Source organism: Pelobates fuscus, chromosome 3 (genome assembly GCF_036172605.1).
Source record: "Pelobates fuscus isolate aPelFus1 chromosome 3, aPelFus1.pri, whole genome shotgun sequence".
NCBI classification, from domain to species: Eukaryota; Metazoa; Chordata; class Amphibia; order Anura; family Pelobatidae; genus Pelobates; species Pelobates fuscus.
Window position 1 is genome coordinate 419,359,709 of NC_086319.1, and position 18,510 is coordinate 419,378,218.

Sequence of the window (18,510 nt, forward strand, 5' to 3'; positions counted from 1 at the left end):
ATCGGCACATACAGCTATATCCATGTGAAATCGGCACATACAGCCATATCCATGTGAAATCAGCACATACAGTCATATCCATGTGAAATCGGCACATACAGCCATATCCATGTGAAATCGGCACATACAGCCATATCCATGTGAAATCGGCACATACAGCCATATCCATGTGAAATCAGCACATACAGTCATATCCATGTGAAATCGGCACATACAGCCATATCCATGTGAAATCGGCACATACAGCCATATCCATGTGAAATCGGCACATACAGCCATATCCATGGGAAATCGGCACATACCGCCATATCCATGTGAAATCGGCACATACAGCTATATCCATGTGAAATCGGCACATACAGCCATATCCATGTGAAATCAGCACATACAGTCATATCCATGTGAAATCGGCACATACAGCCATATCCATGTGAAATCGGCACATACAGCCATATCCATGGGAAATCGGCACATACCGCCATATCCATGTGAAATCGGCACATACAGCCATATCCATGTGAAATCGGCACATACAGCCATATCCATGTGAAATCGGCACATGCAGCCATATCCATGTGAAATCGGCACATACAGTCATATCCATGTGAAATCGGCACATACAGCCATATCCATGTGAATTCGGCACATACAGCCATATCCATGTGAAATCGGCACATACAGCCATATCCATGTGAAATCGGCACATACAGCCATATCCATGTGAAATCGGCACATACAGTCATATCCATGTGAAATCGGCACATACAGCCATAACCATGTGAAAATCGGCACATACAGACATATCCATGTGAAAACAGCACATACAGCCATATCCATGTGAAATCGGCACATACAGCCATATCCATGTGAAATAAGCACATACAGTCATATCTCTGTGCACGGGATTTCTTCCTGCTGAACCAAGCTCTGCCATACCCAAGATAGCAGTTGGCATGATATTAGTTTGTAGCCCCTTCCTCAGATTCACAGCCCCTTGATTTACCAATTCCTAATGTAGTTAAATCTATAAATGGACTGTTATCTCGATAGGTCGTAGCAGTGAGGAGATTCAGTGCCTCAGAACGAGGCCGGATTTTCTCAGGCAGTATACTCTACGGCAAGGAATTTACTAATAGTGTATGTCTGCATTCAAGGTCAAACTACGCACATAAATAATCTATATGTTTGAGCTGGTTCAAGGTTGCCCACATTCCTGGGCATTGGATGTTTAACAATGACTTCTGAAGACACCAAGACAATCACTAGAAAACTATACAGTTTGAGGTTTAGTCACTGATGTACGTACGGTACAGTCAATACTAACCAATTCCCCATGTAGTTGGAAGGCCTTCATCAGGCTTGTAAAGTTGCATAGTCACATATTCACAAACAAAACAGCTGAAACTATGGAGTGGGACATTATAGGTTCTCCCCAATAACCACCTTGAGCGATGCTTCCTGTGTACAGAAATTACTCACATTAAATATTGTTACCATTTATGTTAACCAGTTGCAGTTAGTTGGCATTGTTAGTTGAGAACGCTCTTAATGCGAGGGTCATACTCTGGTCAACCAAAGATCTCCTTTCTAGGCCTAAATGGCGATCCCGAGTACTTTTTCAGTCGTTGGTCACTATTCCTTACACCTGACCACTGCTGACGTCCTGTTCACACTCTCTGCTGTATCATTCTGTGCTTTGATGTATTTTTGGAGGTGTTTGGAAGAGATGGTTCTGGAGGTGGCTAATCAAGTTCTGTAGACATTCCATCTCATTGTATAGTAGTGTTTTCTGGGACAGTACCGTTCGGAGTGTGAGTCAGCCAGTCTTCTCTGCTGAGTGACTGCTCCTCATTGAGTCACAGTATGATGGTTCCTCTGTATTCCATTTTTCTTTACCAATGTTAGAGAAAACTGAGGCTGTTAGTCACCTTGGAGGGGGTCAATTGGACCATGAATTAGAGCTCAAAGACCTTTCCTTGATGCTTGGATACGAGAGTGCAATTCAGTCAGCTGCTGTGGTGTAGCAAGAGACCGCAAGAGATTGTTCTCATGTTCCAAGTGACTGTTCCGTTCTGTAAGATCTTTAATTTGTTCTTTTAAAAACTCAACCTCTTCACGGACTGCAAAAAGGAGGTGGGTTTTAACCAGATCCTGATGGGGAGAAAAGGAGAGACGAGGTAAAACAGGTTGGATTAAAGAGTATGTGTGAAAGTTAATTTGGGAATTACAGATATTATTAAACATACACTACAGGAACCATAAGCACTGCAGGTCATTGTATTATTACAGCTTGATGTAGTGATTAAGGTTCAGAGGGTTTGAGGGCTCTGTGCCCTGTTTGAAATACCAATTACTTAACAGTGGGTCTTCTGGTAATATTCTGTGAATAGTGATGTACCGAACTGTCCGCCGGCGAACTTAGCGTGTTCGCGTTCGCTGCGGCTGGCGGACACATGCGCAGTTCGATCCGCCCCCTATTCGTCATCAATGGGCAAACTTTGACCCTGTGCCTCTCGGTCAGCAGACACATTCCAGCCAATCAGAAGCACTCCCTCCCTTCCACACCCTCCAACCTCCCTCCCAGCATCCATTTTCGATTCATTCGGAAGATGCATGCTTAGTGAGAGGAGGGAAAGTTTAGCTGCTGCTGATTAGATATGGAAATGGATAGCTAGGCTAGGGTATTCAGTGTCCACTACAATCCTGAAGGACTCATCTGATCTCTGCTGTAAGGACAGCACCCCAAAAAGCCCTTTTTAGGGCTAGAACATCAGTCTGCTTTTTTTTTTTTTTTTTTTCCTGTGTAATGTAATTGCAGGTGCCTGCCTGCCAGCTTCTGTGTGAGGTTCACATTGGATACTGTGCCTATTTGCCCAGTGCCACCACTCATATCTGTTTTAACAATAGGTTAAGCTTTACATTTAAAATAAATATTTTTTTTTCACTGTAATAGAAGAGCAGTTGCCTGCCTGCCAGCTTCTGTGTGAGGTTCACATTGGATACTGTGCCTATTTGCCCAGTGCCACCACTCATATCTGTTTTAACAATAGGTTAAGCTTTACATTTAAAATAAATATTTTTTTTTCACTGTAATAGAAGAGCAGTTAGTTGTCTGCAAGCGTCTGTGTTTCAGGCCTACTTCAGCGTGTGCTCTGCAGACCTGTGCCAGCGTGCTTTGACAGTTGCCAATCATATCTGGTGTCTCTATAGCGTGCTTTTACAACCAAAATTTTGTTTCCACTGTAATAGAAGAGCATTTGCCTGCCTGCCAGCTTCTGTGTGAGGTTCACATTGGATACTGTGCCTATTTGCCCAGTGCCACCACTCATATCTGTTTTAACAATAGGTTAAGCTTCACATTTAAAATAAATATTTTTTTTTCACTGTAATAGAAGAGCAGTTGCCTGCCTGCCAGCTTCTGTGTGAGGTTCACATTGGATACTGTGCCTATTTGCCCAGTGCCACCACTCATATCTGTTTTAACAATAGGTTAAGCTTTACATTTAAAATAAATATTTTTTTTCACTGTAATAGAAGAGCAGTTGCCTGCCTGCCAGCTTCTGTGTGAGGTTCACATTGGATACTGTGCCTATTTGCCCAGTGCCACCACTCATATCTGTTTTAACAATAGGTTAAGCTTTACATTTAAAATAAATATTTTTTTTTCACTGTAATAGAAGAGCAGTTGCCTGCCTGCCAGCTTCTGTGTGAGGTTCACATTGGATACTGTGCCTATTTGCCCAGTGCCACCACTCATATCTGTTTTAACAATTGGTTAAGCTTTCGATTTAAAAGAAATAATTTTTTTTCACTGTAATAGAAGAGCAGTTAGTTGTCTGCAAGCGTCTGTGTTTCAGGCCTACTTCAGCGTGTGCTCTGCAGACCTGTGCCAGCGTGCTTTGACAGGTGCCAATCATATCTGGTGTCTCTTTAGCGTGCTTTTACAACCAAAATTTTGTTTCCACTGTAATAGAAGAGCAGTTGCCTGCCTGCCAGCTTCTGTGTGAGGTTCACATTGGATACTGTGCCCACTAGCCCAGTGCCACCACTCATATCTGTTTTAACAATTGGTTAAGCTTTAGATTTAAAATAAATAATTTTTTTTCACTGTAATAGAAGAGCAGTTGCCTGCCTGCCAGCTTCTGTGTCAGGTTGGATGCCTTGCCCATTTGCACAGTCAGTGCCACCACTCATATCTGTTTTAACAATAGCTTAAGCTTTAGATTTTAAAGAAATCATTTTTTTTCACTGTAATAGAAGATCAGTTAGTTGTCTGCAAGCATCTGGGTGTCAGGCCTACTTCAGCGTGTGCTCTGCAGACCTGTGCCAGCGTGCTTTGACAGTTGCCAATCATATCTGGTGTCTCTTTAGCGTGCTTTTACAAAGAAAAAAGGTTTCCAGTGTAAGCTAATAGCAGACAGTCAGTGTCCTTCAAGCGGCTCTGTCAGGCCTTCCTTCAGCGTGTGCCCTGCACAACCCTGCCAGCGTACTTTGACAGTTGCCACTCATATCTGGTGTCTCTATAGCGTGCTTTTAAAACCAAAATTTGTTTTTCACTGTTATAGATTGAATAGCAGTTACTTGTCTTCAAGCGGCTCTGTCAGTCCTTCCTTCAGCGTGTGCTCTGCAGAACTGTTCCAGTGCACATTGCCAATTTACGTTGCACTCATTAGAACCAAACACTGTGGGGTGATTTCACCAAGGACCACACGACGGAACAGGATCTGATTTTTAGGGTCCTTCAAATTGAAAAGGAGGATCCGGTATTTATTCTTATATCTGCTGTCAGTACACAGGAAAAGTTTAAATATTTCTTGTTCTACGTTCTCTGCAACTCCACGCACCGACTCATCCAATACGTGAAGATCTGGGGTTTCTCTGACTCTCCTCAGTAGTGTATCAAACAGAGTCTGCACTGTGGTAACACGGACATCTTCAGGACATAACTCAACTATTTGCAGATAGGCAGTCTGCAGCTTCTCTTTTTCACCTGTTCTCTTCTTTCTCTTATGCGTATTCTTGTCTATATGCAGGTGGTCTCTTGCCTTTCTTTTAACCAATTCGTTCCTTCCATATGGTTTCAAAAGATCTCTGGCATCATTACTTTCAACGCAAATAACGTCATCATAGTTAGTCTCCTCATTATTCACCGGGAAGAGAGTGTTTGCACTGACTACCCACAGCATGCTCTTGCCATTGCCTACTCCACCTTCAACGACAGGGTGCAAGTCCCAAGGAGAAGGATCATTCACTTTATTATCTGTCTTTATTTCACAAGTAGTGCCTGGAACATCCTTATGGGTCACAAGATGTAAATCTGGACTAATGTCAACCCCAGGGTCTGGAAAATCATCAATTTGAAATTTTTCGAATAATCCCAGTGGGCTGCCACATTCTTCCTCCTCTGATGGTATTAAAGTTTGCAGAGATTCACTATGGGGTGGTGTCAAGCATTTTGGAGAACAATTAAGCATCTCCATCCCAATACGTTTCAGATGTCCTATCAGCTCTTCCACCCTATGCGATACTATGGGCAGGCTACCCGTGACGTCATTACTCACGGCCCTATTTCACGCGGACACTCTGTGTCAGTGTGTATCATGGTCTCTGTGGACAGGGAACAGTCTCTATTCTGCTCTGTGTCAGTGTGTATCAGGGGTTTTGAGGACAGGTGTCAATCCATATCTGCCAAGTGACCCTATGTAGGGGGAACAGTCCCTATTCTGCTCTGTGTCAGTGTGTATCATGGTCTCTGTGGACAGGGAACAGTCTCTATTCTGCTCTGTGTCAGTGTGTATCAGGGGTTTTGAGGACAGGTGTCAATCCATATCTGCCAAGTGACCCTATGTAGGGGGTACAGTCCCTATTCTGCTCTGTGTCAGTGTGTATCATGGTCTCTGTGGATGGTGAACAGTCTCTATTCTGCTCTGTGTCAGTGTGTATCATGGTCTCTGTGGACAGGGAACAGTCTCTATTCTGCTCCGTGTCAGTGTGTATCAGGGGTTTTGAGGACAGGTGTCAATCCATATCTGCCAAGTGACCCTATGTAGGGGGAACAGTCCCTATTCTGCTCTGTGTCAGTGTGTATCATGGTCTCTGTGGACGGTGAACAGTCTCTATTCTGCTCTGTGTCAGTGTGTATCATGGTCTCTGTGGACAGGGAACAGTCCCTATTCTGCTCTGTGTCAGTGTGTATCAGGGGTTTTGAGGACAGGTGTCAATCCATATCTGCCAAGTGACCCTATGTAGGGGGAACAGTCCCTATTCTGCTCTGTGTCAGTGTGTATCATGGTCTCTGTGGACAGGGAACAGTCTCTATTCTGCTCTGTGTCAGTGTGTATCAGGGGTTTTGAGGACAGGTGTCAATCCATATCTGCCAAGTGACCCTATGTAGGGGGTACAGTCCCTATTCTGCTCTGTGTCAGTGTGTATCATGGTCTCTGTGGATGGTGAACAGTCTCTATTCTGCTCTGTGTCAGTGTGTATCATGGTCTCTGTGGACAGGGAACAGTCTCTATTCTGCTCTGTGTCAGTGTGTATCAGGGGTTTTGAGGACAGGTGTCAATCCATATCTGCCAAGTGACCCTATGTAGGGGGAACAGTCCCTATTCTGCTCTGTGTCAGTGTGTATCATGGTCTCTGTGGACGGTGAACAGTCTCTATTCTGCTCTGTGTCAGTGTGTATCATGGTCTCTGTGGACAGGGAACAGTCCCTATTCTGCTCTGTGTCAGTGTGTATCAGGGGTTTTGAGGACAGGTGTCAATCCATATCTGCCAAGTGACCCTATGTAGGGGGAACAGTCCCTATTCTGCTCTGTGTCAGTGTGTATCAGGGGTTTTGAGGACAGGTGTCAATCCATATCTGCCAAGTGACCCTATGTAGGGGGAACAGTCCCTATTCTGCTCTGTGTCAGTGTGTATCAGGGGTTTTGAGGACAGGTGTCAATCCATATCTGCCAAGTGACCCTATGTAGGGGGAACAGTCTCTATTCTGCTCTGTGTCAGTGTGTATCAGGGCTGGGCTTTGAGGACAGGTGTCAATGTTAGGTGATTTCTGCCCTTTATGGATTAAAAGCAGACTCTGCATCAACTGTGCAATTTTCCATGGGAGTTTTGCCATGGATCCCCCTCTGGCATGCCACAGTCCAGGTGTTAGTCCCCTTGAAACAACTTTTCCATCACTATTGTGGCCAGAAAGAGTCCCTGTTGTTTTTAAAATTCGCCTGCCCATTGAAGTCAATGGCGGTTCGCGCGGTTCGCGCGGTTCGCCGGTTCGCGAACATTTGTGGAAGTTCGCGCTCGCCGTTCGCGAACCGAAAATTCCGGGTTCGCGACAACACTATCTGTGAATAATAACATAGATACAAATAGTGCAGACCATCTGGTGTAAATGAATATAGACATAAAATACAGGACCGCTTACAGGACAAAAACAACCTATCCTCAGGCATATCACATTGAACCCCGAAACTTAGAAACAAAATGTTTTCCCTAGGACTTAAACCAAAACATTACGCCCACTTCGAGCACCGGGATATCACGAGACTGGGACATCTCTACCAGACTGGGGACTTAATCACATTCTCAGGCCTCCAAAACTCAGAAACCCTGACCTCCTTTGACCACTTCAGATTTCTCTAACTAAGGAGCTTTGCCTCCTCTCAGACAGTTTGTCTAGCGGCAACCTCCTCCCCCACGAATTTTGGAAGAGACTGCCTCGTAGGACCAAATCTCAAACCTTTACATTATGCTGGCAATGCACCACACTCAAATCTCTCTACAATATATTAAAGCATGGGGAAAGGACCTGGGAACACCAGACGACCCCACAGATTGGTCCAAAATTTGACCATCCCGATCTGTGTCACCCGCATGGAACAAGCTTATAAGATGTTGTTCATATGTTTCTTAACTCCCCCCCCCCCCATTGCCACCATGATATTAAATAGCGTCCAACCTATGTTGGAAACAATGCAGTGGGATGGGTACCTTCTGTGACGGAACCATCCGTCTGTCTGGTGCTTTAGTGGATTCGACTATTTTGGGCCATCCGTCTAAAGGACTGATTTGTATGTTATGAAACATGTTTTTACCGTTCCAGCCTGTTTTCCAGCCGTTCACCCCATTTCGCACGAACTCCATGTCTAACATATGGGTGGCCGCCATTTTGGGACTTTTGCACGTGTTCGCGGCCATCTTGCGTGCGAACAGCGGTGTTTGCCTGTAAACGCGTGGAACTAAAAACGGATACCCAAACAGGCGAACACCGCTGAGACCTCCATACACCCAGAAGTTCGTGTTGGAGCTACCGAACGACGAGCCATTCGGTAGTTACTTGTGATCGGTTATGGGGGATCCAGCGAACCCGGAGATAGTTGTGGATGACAAGGATTTCGTATGATTTTAACCGGCGAACAGAGACCGACTGCAGGGCCAAAACTTGTGGAACTCTTTTCGGCTAGAAGATCCGTGCAGTCGGTCAAAACTTCCATCATCCATAACTCCCGAACCCCTTAACCGAATGGGCTGAGATTTGGACAGAGTGTTCCCCTAACCAAGACCTTTCAAGCGGTGCTGGACTTAAAGGTGTACCCCCTGGTTTTGGGGTACATCCATAACTGGGGTAAATTATTGTACTGTATAATTGTATTATGTGGTTATCTGAGGGGAGGAGAGGTGGGGGTGTTACCCTGTGTATGATTGGTTGTTTTCATCCTCCCCCTGGGAGTGTCCTGTGTGTGCCTTTTCCTAATAAAAAGCAGGCTGGATGTTCCAGTCCTCAGATCTTGTTTTGACCCTCAACACGGAGCTTCAGTCTCGTTATTGGGGGGATTCTTATTTATGCTTAAGGACTATTATTGGGAACTTATGCCGTTTGGTGGATATCGTTATTCGAGAGATTATTGCTTCCCTTGGTTATGGCTCGTGGATTATACAGTATACGAACAAGGACTTGATACGGTGAGAGGGGAAGGTGGACTAAACGGTGATTTACTTATTAAGACAAAAGGTGTCTTAACACCTTCGTCCACTGCTGGTGGACCTGCCCTAAAATCGCTCTGGTCTGGAAGATAGTAAGGGTCCCTACTCTCTAGTCTCCTTACCAGACCTTTCCCATGGGCCCTCTTGCTGTCAAAACCAATAGAACCATTCACAAGAAATTAAAATAAACTAGCAGCACAGATAACCTTAGCAACACGTAGGGCCATCGCAGAAGCATAGGCCACCCCTAACATACTCACACCCCAACAAATAAAAAAGAAAATTAATGACAGCATAGAAATGGACAGATTAACTGCCCAGGTTATAGGAATCCCCTTTACAAGATATGGGGGCCTCTGGCAGATGGAGACACCTCCCTTCCCTGGTAACCACCTGAATCTTAAATACCGACTGATCTAAACACAATTTTATCCACTCTAAGAGCTCCGAACCTCACCTAATCCCCACCTCCCTCATCCCACCCTTCCCCCTTCCCAGTGTCCTGGCTGCCCTATCCCCCTCTGTCCCCTCCTTCCTTTGTTCTCTTGTTCTCGTTCAATTACCCAGTTCTACACTCCTGGTCTGATCAGGACCACCATAACCTCATGATTTCAGTACCATATGAGGACATGGCCCACTACATCATGCACTGATTTCCTCCTCTAAGTCCATGACCTTGCAACTGTAAGAGGACAACACCCTCACAACACTGACTCACACATAAGTCACCGACTGCCAAGGTCCTAATCTAAACGGATATGCGGTATACGGCCAAGATCAGACCCTGTGCCCACTGAAAGAGCCTTGACTAATAAACCCAGCACCCGCCCCTTCAGCGGGACTGGAAAGATGTGAGAGACCTGTTACCATCACGCACCTTTTGTTGAGTGTAATTTTGTGATGTAATTCCAGTAAAATACAAGTTTAGCAGGCTAAGATTGCCACAAGGCATATGTATGTATATGTGTTTGTAGTATCAGTTAGTTAATTACACGTAGCTAAGATACTGTTATCACTGTACTGACCAGGTGCAGGAATGTAAGAACTGGAATTACGCGTCCCTCTCCTTTGTATCAGATGAGCCACGTGGTTAGACCGGATGGATGAGTTTAGACTCTATTTATTAAATAGGTTAAGGGTATGTGTGGGTGTAGTTAATTGTGGGAGGAGCTACAGCGCTATATAAGGAATGTACTCTATGTATTCAGTACTCAGACTTTGCTGTATTTTGGTGACGCTAGTCCCTCTGAGTCCCGATCGGTGATCCAATAAAGAATCTCTTCCTTCCTGAAGAAACCTGTGTCCATCTCTCTGTGCTTGGCTTCCGTCAGTTTCTCCGGTATCATTTGGTGCATTGGCCGGGAAGCTCATCGTTCAACGGTAGCTGAGAGGCAGAGGCGTGAGACGGTCTATCTTTGCCCACGTTCTCTACGGCTGCACCCCTGAACTTCTGCGTGGACCTCCCTTCGTCTCGGCGCCACTGGTCTGTTGTCCAGGAGATCATCGGCCTCTACGTGAGAAGTGCTGGGGTGTCCCCGTCGATGAGTGTGAACTCAGGTTCAGGAACGAGGAGGTAAGACAACTGCTGTTTTAGACGGCAGGACCCACTAGGGGTATACCGATTGTGCGGTAGGCCCAAAGGGGTTTTGAATCTGTGTATCTGCCCCCTCTGTCGGAGGGAAGGAGCGAAGGCGCACCGCTCGATCGAACGCTCTTTAGTCAGACCGTTTGATTTGGTTAGTCAGGCGGGGTCCTGGTGTAAATAGCCCTAGCCGGACACCGGTGTCTTGTCTAGACTAGCGTTCTAGGGTGTATATTACGTTCGCTAGGTCGGAGGGACCGGGAGACTAAGCGGCGCCTGTGTAAATTCGGTTCGCTAGTTCTCATCCTATCTGGGCTAAGTGGGAAGGCGTGTAAATTTGGAACCCACTAGACTTTTGATAGTGCGACTAAGAGGCGCCTGTGTAAATTCGGTTCTCTAGCTCGCTATATATGTGGTGATTGGGCAGTGTGGCTAACCAAAACGGGTGTATATAGTTTTAGGTAGTCCATTCAAGGTACTGGCCAATAGTTTAGTTGGGAATTGTAAATGTGTTAACGATTGTTTTAGTAAAGTGTATATCTTGTTAGATAGCGCGAGCTCAGCCGTCTAGCGAGAGTGTTAATAGTGTGTTGCTGTATTATAGTGCACGGTACCATAACCCTGTATATTTACTGACATTATATAATAAGTACTAATCATTGTCGTCCATTGCATGTTTAACACCATAACCACTAATAATTGTATTGTGACCTTAACTTGTGCTTTGACCTATGCTAACCGTACTGTAACCGCTATTTGTAAAAGACGATGTTACTGGGGTGTGTTATAGACGGGTAATTCGTATATAGAGAATTATAGCGTGGGTGACTGTATAGTTACGCCAAAGGGCATAATATTGATTATATAGTGACTGGTGTAACAGCTGTGTGTGTACGGGAATTCCCTGAGTGTTTATTGTTATTGTGTACGTTTCACTTGGTAACCGTACCACGTGGTGCTGTTGCCAGAGGAAACGGGTGTGACTGTTGAATAGTACGCGTGTATAGTATTCGTTGTCGACGACGTTCCATTGTTAAGTATGGGTGCGTCGCAGTCAACGATTCCGGATCCCTTAGGATGTATGGTTAAGAATTTTAAAAAGGGATTCAAAGTTTGTGATTTTGGGGTAAAGATGTCTCCTGTACGTTTGGTCACTTTGTGTACTAGGGAGTGGCCTACTTTGGTTGCGGCATGGCCGCCACGTGGCAGTTTGGATCCAACTCTGGTACAGCGCTTACACGTGGCTGTATCGGGTAGGCCTGAACTTTACGGCCAGTTTCCTTATATTGACTGTTGGAGACAGGCCGTAAATGACTCGCCAAAATGGCTCCAGACATGCCACGAGGAGCAGTGTCGCCTCATGGTAGCTAGGACTTGCTCGTCCACTAGGACTGGTGTTAGGCCCATTTTGGACACGCCCCCTGAGTCCGAGATCCCTTTGCCGCCCCCTTACTTTCCGTTAAGAAGAAGTGACGCAAACGCAGGAAGTCCTGCACCCCTCCCCTCATTACCCTCATCCACTTCCGCTTCCTCCTCCAGTACAGGATCCACCCCCCCTCGTACTAAATCTCCCCTTCCGGAACCAGAATCCACCCCCATTAGAAACGAATATCCTGATTTGGCGCCACTTCAGACTTCCGGTCAAGCTTCATCTAGCTCGGCTCGAAGTGTTTTATTTACGACCTTTTCCCAAAACCGACCTCCCACATCCCCATACCCTATCTCTCCCCGACCGGAACCCATGACTGACGCCTCTCTACGTAGCCCCATCCAAACCCGACAGTTGACTGGTGCCCAACAATTAAAGCACTATCAGATGCCTCTTCGTCTGAATCCCGGGTCAGCTTATATCGATGCCGCAGGTCAAATGGCACACGCTGACCCAGTCTTCGTATATGTCCCATTTACCACAACCGATCTTTTAAACTGGAAGACCCATAATTCCTCGTATACTGAGAAACCACAAGCTATGACTGATCTGTTCACCTCAATAGTACAGACGCATAATCCGACATGGGCTGATTGCCAGCAGTTACTAATGACTTTATTTAACAATGAGGAAAGGACAAGAATAAATCAAGCAGCCATTAAAGCATTAGAGGATAGAGCCCGTGCTTTGAACCAAGCCAATCCAGCAGCATGGGCCGCGACACACTATCCCAACACCGATCCCGATTGGAACGTAAATGGTGCTGATATGGTTCAACTCAGAGCCTATAGAGACGCTATAATTGCTGGCATGAAAGCCGGAGGAAAGAAAGCCATTAACATGTCGAAGACAGTTGAGGTGATCCAGAAAAGCGATGAAGCGCCCAGTGTCTTTTATGACCGATTATTGGAGGCATACCGCTTGTATACCCCCTTTAATCCGGAAGACGCAGACAATTCCCGAATGGTTAACTCCGCCTTTGTCAGCCAAGCATACGGAGATATTAAGCGCAAGCTACAAAAGTTAGAAGGGTTTGCAGGTATGTCCATCACCCAACTAATGGAGGTAGCAAATAAGGTCTATATGAACAGGGATACAGAAAGTAAGAAAGAGGAAGAGCGCAAGATGCGTAAAAAGGCTGATATGCTAGCGGTAGCGATCGCAGGCGTAGATAAACGGGGCCCAGATAGAGGCAATAATAGATGGAGTAGGGAGCCTTTGAGTAGGGATCAATGCGCGTATTGCAAGGAAGAAGGGCATTGGAGGAACGAATGTCCGCAAAGAGAGCAGTACGAGAGAGACCAACCCAGGGCAGGCTACGGAAACTTTAGAGGTAGAGCGAGAGGTAGAGGAGGCCCCGGAGGGAGTAATGGTTATAGAGGGAGTAATGGGAACAGAGGAAGTGTTAGGGAAGACAGGTATATTCCAGCAGCGCAAAGGTCCCGCGATAGAGAAGGTAGGGACTTTGTAGGATTGGCTGACACTGTCATGGAGGACTATTGATACCGACCGGGCTCCATCCCCCTTGGTCGAGCGGAGCCTATGGTCGATGTATCAATAGGGGGGAAAAGGAGTGCGTTCATGATCGACACTGGTGCTGAACATTCAGTGGTGACTAATCTAGTTGCTCCTCCATCTGGAAGGACTATTACTGTGATAGGAGCAACTGGAAGAAGTGCTGAAAAACCGGTTCTTAAAAGTCGACTCTGTACATTGGGAGGCCACGTAGTAAAACACCAATTCCTTTATATGCCTGAATGTCCAGTCCAATTGCTGGGACGTGATATGCTATCAAAATTACAAGCGCAGATTACGTTCCTACCAAATGGAACAACATCCTTAAAGTTTAATGGACCTTCAGGTATTATGACTTTATCCGTACCAAAGGAAGAAGAGTGGCGACTTTATACAGTGTTGACTAGCCAAAACCCTAGGAGTGATGAGACATTGTTTAACATACCAGGAGTTTGGGCAGAGAACAACCCACCAGGACTGGCCCGCAATATTCCACCAATAAAAATTGAACTGAAACATGGGGTTTATCCAGTGAGCCTAAGACAATATCACATTCCGCAGAAGGCTAAGAAGAACATCCAATCCTATCTGGATAAGTTCATACGGTATGGTATCCTAAAATTCTGTACTTCCCCCTGGAACACCCCATTGCTGCCTGTTCAAAAGCCCGGTACAGATGAGTATCGACCTGTACAGGACTTAAGAGCAGTCAATGATGCGGTTGTTCCAGTTGTACCCAATCCATATAACCTGCTTGCTTTAATTCCGGGCGGGGCTACTTACTTCACAGTCTTAGATCTCAAAGATGCCTTCTTTTGCCTCCGAATTGCCGCAGAAAGCCAATGTATTTTCGCTTTCCAATGGGAGAACGCTGTAACGGGCTCAAAACGCCAAATGACTTGGACAAGACTGCCCCAAGGGTTTAAAAATTCACCTACCCTATTTGGTTCAGCTCTAAGTCAAGATCTACTGGATTTCGAGTCTATCCCAGGAGAATGTGTATTGTTACAATATGTAGATGACTTGTTGATAGCAGCAGTTACAAAAGAAAAATGTCAGCAAGCAACGCACGATCTACTACATATTCTCTGGAAGGCAGGATACAAGGTGTCCAGGAAGAAGGCTCAGTTGTGTTTGCCAACTGTCAAGTATCTGGGATTCCATATCTCTGAAGGTCAAAGGATTATGGGGCCAGAGAGAAAAGAAGCTGTCTGCCAAATACCAATACCCAAGAATAGAAGACAAGTGCGAGAATTCTTGGGGGCAGCAGGCTTCTGTAGGATATGGATTCCCAGCTATGCGATACTGGCAAAACCTCTGTACGCAGCCATCAAAGGTACAGAGCACGACCCCTTCTTATGGACCCAAGAACAGCAAACGGCATTTGAAGATGTGAAGAAGGCTTTGATGAGTGCCCCAGCATTAGGTCTACCTGATCACACACGACCATTCTACTTATATGTACACGAGCAAAGAAGAATGGCTGTGGGAGTATTGACACAGTACTTGGGATCATGGCAAAGACCTGTTGCCTACATGTCTAAGCAACTGGATGCAGTGGCCAGCGGACTTCCACCTTGTCTAAGAGCCGTAGCTGCAGCCGCCCTGCTAGTAGCTGAAGCCGATAAACTCACTCTGGGTCAAGAACTTTATGTACGAGTCCCACATGCAGTACAGACGTTGTTGGATTACAAAGGAAATCATTGGTTTAGTAACAGCCGTATGACCAAGTATCAAGCAATGTTGTGTGAAAACCCAAGAGTGCATTTAGAGACTGTAAACACCTTAAATCCAGCTACCCTTTTGCCGCAACCTACTGAAAGTCAACATGATTGTTTGGAAGTAATGGATGAAGTATTTTCAAGTAGACCAGATCTTCGTGATTTTCCCATCCAGAACCCCGATGTTCAATATTACACCGACGGCAGTAGTTATGTGAAAGAAGGGATCCGCTATGCAGGATATGCAGTGACAACAATAGACAAGGTGATAGAAGCTCGGCCACTGGCGAAAGGAACATCAGCACAAAAGGCAGAATTAATAGCACTAACACGAGCGTTACAATTGGCTGAAGGTTTAAGAGTAAATATCTATACGGACTCTAAGTATGCGTTTTTAACCACTCATGCCCACGGAGCTTTGTATAAAGAAAGAGGACTACTGAATTCAGAAGGCAAAGAAATCAAGTACGCAGCTGAAATCCTACAACTATTGGAAGCAGTGTGGGAGCCGAAAGAAGTCGGTATCATACATTGTCGAGCGCATCTGAGAGGAGATGGTGATGTAACCAAGGGAAATCGGATGGCAGATAGTGCAGCTAAGCGTGCTGCTGAATCAGGAAGACAGGAGTATGTGGGGCATATAGCTGCTCTTATACCAACTCCACTGTCCCAATGGACTCCAGTTTATACAGCTCAAGAAGAGGAGTGGTTAAAGACTGAACCGGGAAAGTATTTGGAGAACAAGTGGTATCAGCTAGAAGATGGAAGAATAGTCATACCAGCATCACTAGCGGTAGAAATTGTCCAAAATTATCACAACGGGACACATTCTGGGAGAGACAGTACTGAAGAATCTCTCAGGAAACATTTCTACATACCAAGATTGTCCAACTTGACTCAGGCCATTGTACGCAGATGTGCAACGTGTGCTAAGAATAATGCAAGACAAGGACCAGTAAAGCCACCAGGAGTCCAGTTTATGGGGGGACTCCCCATGTCCGATCTACAAATAGACTTTACAGTAATGCCTAAATCGGGTGGACATCGTTACCTGTTGGTAATTGTGTGCACCTATTCAGGCTGGGTAGAAGCATGTCCTACTCGTACAGAGAAAGCAGGAGAAGTTGTAAGATTCCTGCTACGAGAAATAATACCCCGATATGGACTACCCTGTTCTATAGGATCGGACAATGGTCCAGCTTTTGTTCATCAGTGCCTACAACAACTGACTCATATGCTTGGTATAAAGTGGAGGCTTCATACTGCATATAGACCCCAGAGTTCTGGTAAGGTAGAGAGAATGAATAGAACTATAAAGAACCAGTTGGCTAAAATGTGTCAGGAAACCCAACTTAAGTGGAACGTTCTCTTACCCATAGCTTTATTGCGAATCCGCAGTACCCCTACCAGAAGGATGGGCCTCTCTCCTTTTGAAATCATGTATGGGCGACCACCTCCCGTACTTGGTAACTTAAGGGGGGACTTGAGTCAGTTGGGAGAAGGAATTACCCGGCAGCAGGTTGTAGAGTTGGGTAAGACTATGGAGGAGGTACAGAAATGGGTACAAGATAGATTACCTGTGAATATTTATCCCCCTGTTCATAGTTATCATCCAGGAGACCAAGTGTGGATTAAAGAGTGGAATAATGTACCGTTAGGGCCCAAGTGGAGAGGTCCTTATGTTGTTCTTTTGTCTACCCCTACAGCGATAAAAGTAGCCGAAGTAACTCCGTGGATACATCACTCCAGGGTTAAACCAGCAGCAGTCGATTCTTGGCAAATTACAGCAGATCCAGAGAATCCCTGCAAGATCCGGTTGAAACGCACTACTCAGTCGGAGTAACGAGGAATTATTGTGGATTACAAATTTTATTGTTACAGGTGTGAGTGAGAAGGCCATAATAAAGCCTGTCCGCTTACCAACACATAGTGTATAAGCCAGGAAAGTCTCGAAGGGACACCTGTGAAGACGAGCAGAACTCCATTCCCTGCAGCCCTCACATCCTGGAAGCTGAGGTTCCATCGCACGGACGAAGACTGAGGATGACGGCGAAAGATGTGCTTTTGATTGTGTTTATTTATATGTGTTTTTATATTCAGGAAGGTAGAGGTACCGACACTCCTAGCTGTGAGGTATGCATTAAGACTACGAGAACAGGTAACCATATTTCCCAAACCCTAATTTGGCATTCACAATACGAATGTAAAGGAGAGGTATCAAGATGTAGATACCTAAATATAGACTATAGTGTGTGCCATTTAGGAGTAGGAGAACCTAAGTGCTTCAGTCCAGAGTATCAACCTCGTACAATTTGGTTGACTCTCAGGAATGGAGATCCTCAGGGGACCCTAATTAATAAGACGGTGTTAGAATCCGTACATTCTTCGGGTGTTCTGCTATTTGATGCATGTAAGGCGATATCAAGTGGTAGAAAACCGTGGAATGTATGTGGGGATCTTAGATGGGAGAGGACGTATGGGTCTAATGATAAATATATTTGTCCCAGTAGTAAAAATAAATATGTGAGTCCTAGATGCCCAAATAAAGACTATAACTTTTGTCCATATTGGTCTTGTGTGGGGTGGGCGACTTGGGGACAGACAGTAGATAAAGACATGATAGTGACTAAGTTGCCAACTAGCCCTTATTGTAAGTCTATGGAATGCAACCCAGTCCATATACTTATTAATAACCCCGACAAGTTCCTAGATAAGTATGGAAATTTATTTGGGTTTCAGATATACGGGACGGGTTTAGATCCTGGGACATTATTGTTTATAGGAATAGAGACTGATACGGTATCCTCCCAGACTCATCAAGTATACCATTCCTTTTATGAAGAGATGAGTATAGATAATAAGATCCCCCATAACGCTAAAAACCTGTTCATTGACCTAGCTGAAAGTATTGCCGGTAGTCTTAATGTTACCAACTGCTATGTGTGTGGAGGTACTAACATGGGAGACCAATGGCCTTGGGAAGCAAAGGAGGTAATGTCCGGTTCTGAGGCAGTTGACCAACTAATATCTACACAAGCCGATTATCATTTGAGTGTTAGAGGTAAATCTGAGTGGAGATTAAAGACCTCCATCGTAGGTTATGTTTGCATAGCAAGGAAAGGAATAATGTATAATACTTCTGTAGGAGAATTAACTTGTCTAGGGCAAAAAGCTTATGATGATGATACTAAAAATACAACTTGGTGGTCGGCTTCAAATGTCTCAGAACCATCTAACCCGTTTGCTAGATATGCCAGTTTAAAGGATGTGTGGTTTGATTT

General features: G+C 45.2%; 1 protein-coding gene across 2 annotated transcripts in view; it reads right to left on the reverse strand.

Annotated features, from left to right (window-relative positions):
- Nucleotides 1–838: 838 nt before the first annotated feature.
- The window catches only part of TSC22D4 (TSC22 domain family member 4), a 54,905-nt gene continuing 37,233 nt past the window's right edge, over nucleotides 839–18,510 (reverse strand). For both annotated transcript variants that reach the window (XM_063449786.1, XM_063449785.1), the window contains exon 5: nucleotides 839–2,151. In XM_063449786.1, the coding sequence (XP_063305856.1) occupies nucleotides 1,963–2,151 (189 nt within the window). In that variant the 3' untranslated portion in view covers nucleotides 839–1,962. The remainder of the gene's footprint in view (nucleotides 2,152–18,510) is intronic.